Source organism: Adiantum capillus-veneris, chromosome 2 (assembly GCF_014529385.1).
Source record: "Adiantum capillus-veneris isolate H3 chromosome 2, ASM1452938v2, whole genome shotgun sequence".
Lineage (NCBI taxonomy): Eukaryota > Viridiplantae > Streptophyta > Polypodiopsida > Polypodiales > Pteridaceae > Adiantum > Adiantum capillus-veneris.
The window spans coordinates 156,163,517-156,167,275 of record NC_140932.1 but is presented as its reverse complement, the minus strand read 5'-3'; the positions used below and the strand labels follow the sequence as shown (position 1 = coordinate 156,167,275).

Genomic DNA, 3,759 nt, shown 5'->3' with positions numbered 1-3,759 from the left:
CTCTTTTGTTGAGTGAATTGTTGGGTATCAGGATATTAGAGCATACTCAATGTATGAGCCTCTATAGCTCCTTCATCCCAACAAGCTTGCTTAGCTATAGGCAAAACAACAAAACTATTGGAAATTGCAACATCCTAAATAGACCCTATATCCAAAGGTGGATGGCTATCAAGACCCTACATAGTTTTCAACGTCTCCTTTGCAGCTGAGGCCTTTTGCATTATGCATGCCCAGCGTAGACATTTGCCACCATCCACTATATCCTCAATGAAAGTGTGGAAAACATCATTATGGTATCCCATGGCTAATGGATATGCTAATACATAAGTTTTTGCAAGGTGTACATTATAGCACAATCCCCTGAAGACTACAAAATGCTAGTCCAAAGAAATAAAAAATGTCAAAATTTTCTCCACAAGAGGGATAAATTGCTAGCACACAATGGTACTTGCTGTGGAAACTGAGCTTGAAACGAAGCCCAAGGACATGCCGCCTTGCGAATGCTCACTAAAGATATCTTGATCAGAGAAAGAGAAGAGAAAAGATGATGGAAATACTTCTCGACATACAAAGCCAGATTTGATACCAAAGGGTGAAAATTGGGGTTGCATGAATGCATACACAAAGCTTGGAAGGGAAGACGATTAAGGGAAAAATCAAGACAAGTAGAAGCTTCAGAATCTTTCTCTATCGTGTGACTTACCTCAACATCATGAGCTTCCGTGAGGGAGGCACTGCATACCTAGCTAGGTATGCTTGGGGGCAGGGGACCGCCGGCCCGGTGGGGGGCCCCGAGTAGAAGCTCATGATGTTATGCATTGTATGAGAAACATTGAAAAAGACTCCGTTTTCCTACATGAGAATATTTCTAAATTTTCTTGTGGGGGTAGGCAAGGCCTAGGTGGACGAAAGAATGAGGGAGGCAGCAGACCAAAGTCGCAACTTGAGCATTCCCGCAACTTCTTTGAGCGGCATGGACACGACAACTGCTTCGCTGGGTTCAGTCTCTCCCTTTCTCACTGCTTGCTGGGTGTGGCCACCAACCTTCTGCTCAGCCTCCTGCAGCTTCGCGTGAATCGCCTCCAATTCCCGCTCAACCTCAGCCAGCCGTCGCTGGAGCTCCGCCACGTGGCTATCTGCACGCCGCACCACGTCGCCATCTGCGAGCGGGTTTACGTGGCATAATTCGATTGGAGCTTTGGCCCTTTCCGGCAGCGCCACCTCTCTGTACCGCCGCTCCCAGCCAGCCGCCTCCTCCCTCGCCGCCTCCAGCCACCGCTCCAGCTCTTCAATCCGCTGCCTCGCCCCCATTGGCTCCTCTCCGCTTCCCTTCCACGTCTCCTTTGCGACTTGGACAGCATCCTTTTGCACTCTGTTGCTCTGCGTTATGCTTGCATAGGCCTCTGCCTCCAGTTGAGCCATCTGAGACGCCAGCGCTTCCTCTGCCGCCTCCGCTATCTCCGCCCTTCTTCGCAGGGCATCTTCCTTGGCCCTCCCCTGTTCCACCTCTCCTAGGGCCGCCTGCAGCCGCCTCTGCAAATCCTGCAATGCGGCATCCTTCTTCTGCAAAGCCATAGCCATGGCCTGCAGCCTCGCCCTCAACCCCTCATCTTCTGATAAGCCTCCCCACGTGACGATAACTTCTTCCGACGATGCTGCCATTCTCTGCTACACACGCAACCCTCCGCCAAGGCAAAGCACGCGCTTCCTTTCCTCCCGAGAATCTTTCTTGTGTATATGAATGAGGACGAAGCTGTCGAGCCTCATTTTATATACAGACAGTTTTGCCGTCCAGATGCAATGAACCTACAAAGATCTCGACTTCGCTGGCGTGGGCCTGGACATCATCATCGAAATTCCAGGCAGCCATGACCTTTGTCCAAGGTCGACCTTTTTCCACGTAGACGAATCTTTTACAGGTATATACTCTTTAGGAATATACTCCTCATGAATTAGAGTATAGAGACCCCATCTCTCTAGGCAATAGGGAGTCCCTTGAAGCACAAGTCCCAGAGGGCTTGTGTGCACTTGAGGGCCAAAGAGACGACTACCTCGAGTCACATAATGTGTTTGTGCAATTGTGTGCATTTGACCTAAGATTTGAGAGTCAAAGTGAGAGCGGGAAAGCAACTAGAAGGCATTTGAAAAAGATAGACATTGCTTAGATGGTTTTAGGAAATCATGAGCCCCTTTAGCTGTATTTGGCTTGTATGTGTGTCCCATGCACTATTTGGCCTGATGCTAATACTCATAGTAAAAAGGTAATGACACAAGGCAAGTAAGTGAGTAGAATGACACAAAATTACCGAATAGGCAAGTAAGCGAGTAGAATGACACATATTAGGAACTATCAATAATGACTAGCGATCTTGGCTAATTGACAAGGTGCATTTAATCTACATGTACTTTAAGGATCCACCAGAGTGACTAGTGATATTGACCACATGGCAAGGTGTATTGTCATTTATGTAGACACAATGTCCAACAAAACCCTGTGGTGTTAAGCTATTTTGTCAACTTTTTCCATCTCTCTTGGTATAAGGTCTTGATACAGCCCCAAATCAAACAATGTGTTGCAAAATCTATCCACACATAAAAACATGTTACTGCAATGTCTGCATTGAAGGTTCTTCCCTCAAGCTTTTGCACCACTATGTGCTCAAAATAATCAATCCTAGCTCTAGATTGAGCATCCTCAAGAGTTCATGAGGTCTGCCAATTAGCAAGAAAAGAAATTACGAACATGGAAGGATTGGGCCTTAGGTTAATTTAGAGTGGAGTCGCTTTGCTTCCAATAGTTTTAGCTTATGCATTAAACAAGGTGAAAGTTCACGATGGCCTCCAGTAGGACAAAGGAATGGGGAGTGGCAATGTTAAGGGTGTTCACAAGGTAGCATAATGTATGTTTCACAGTGATCAGACCAATACATGAAGTTGGTCCCTGATTTGTTATTGGAGATTGTTGAGCTAGCCCAAACATGGTCTAAAGAAGATCCATGGATGTCTCATTCATTATGCATGTCTCAACACAAAGCCTACTTTTCCATATCAAAGTGAAAACTATTGCTCAATAGTAAGCACCATCCATCCCATGCAAAAAAGCGCAAAATAAAAACATACTTTTAAGTTGTGCAATCTGCAAGGCAAGAGCTTCAAGGCTTGCACAAATGCACCTAGCCTAGCTATCAAGCAAGCAAGTTGCACACACAATATGATCACCACAACAACTTGATAGCTGGCCTATAGAACACTAATGAGGACTCAAACATATCGACAAAAGGGAATGCATGCCAAATGACACCATTTATAGCAATGCAATACACAGTTTGTTGAAAGCTAATCAACACAAACATGCTTATGGACGCTTTGAGACAAATGGAAAGGAGTGGATGCACCCCATATATGATTGCATAACAATGGCCAGACAAATGGCTTGCTAAAAGCTAATGAATTAAAAAAAACCCTCAATGTACTAGAAAATATGGAGAAGAGGGCATGCACCTACAACGTTTGCCTTGGGATCACAAAATATAAGCATGTTGTGTGCATTTGTAGCCGTAAAACCTTGTGGTGATGGAGGGAAGTGAGGGGATGAAAAATGAAGTGGACGTGCTGGACAACCTTTTTATTTATACATCACATTTCTACAATGGTTTAAGAGAGAGGACACCCACTCAAATTTTGCTACTCTTCTAATAAGAGGCCTAGTGCTAGAGGATCTTTTAATAGAGCCTTCCATACTCTAGATGGTTAACCATT

At 45.2% G+C, this 3,759-nt stretch overlaps 1 protein-coding gene across 1 annotated transcript; it reads right to left on the bottom strand.

The window, feature by feature from the left end:
* Positions 1–494: 494 nt before the first annotated feature.
* On the bottom strand, positions 495–1,736 carry LOC147463914 (uncharacterized). The gene has a single exon (XM_086491914.1). It carries the CDS (start codon positions 1,660–1,662, stop codon positions 898–900), a length of 765 nt encoding a protein of 254 aa, XP_086348040.1. The 5' UTR covers positions 1,663–1,736; the 3' UTR covers positions 495–897.
* Between the last annotated feature and the right edge of the window lie 2,023 nt (positions 1,737–3,759).

Coding starts and splice junctions, on each gene's coding strand:
- LOC147463914 (XM_086491914.1), bottom strand. CDS start 1,662: ATGGCAGCATCGTCGGAAGAAGTTATCGTCACGTGGGGAGGCTTATCA.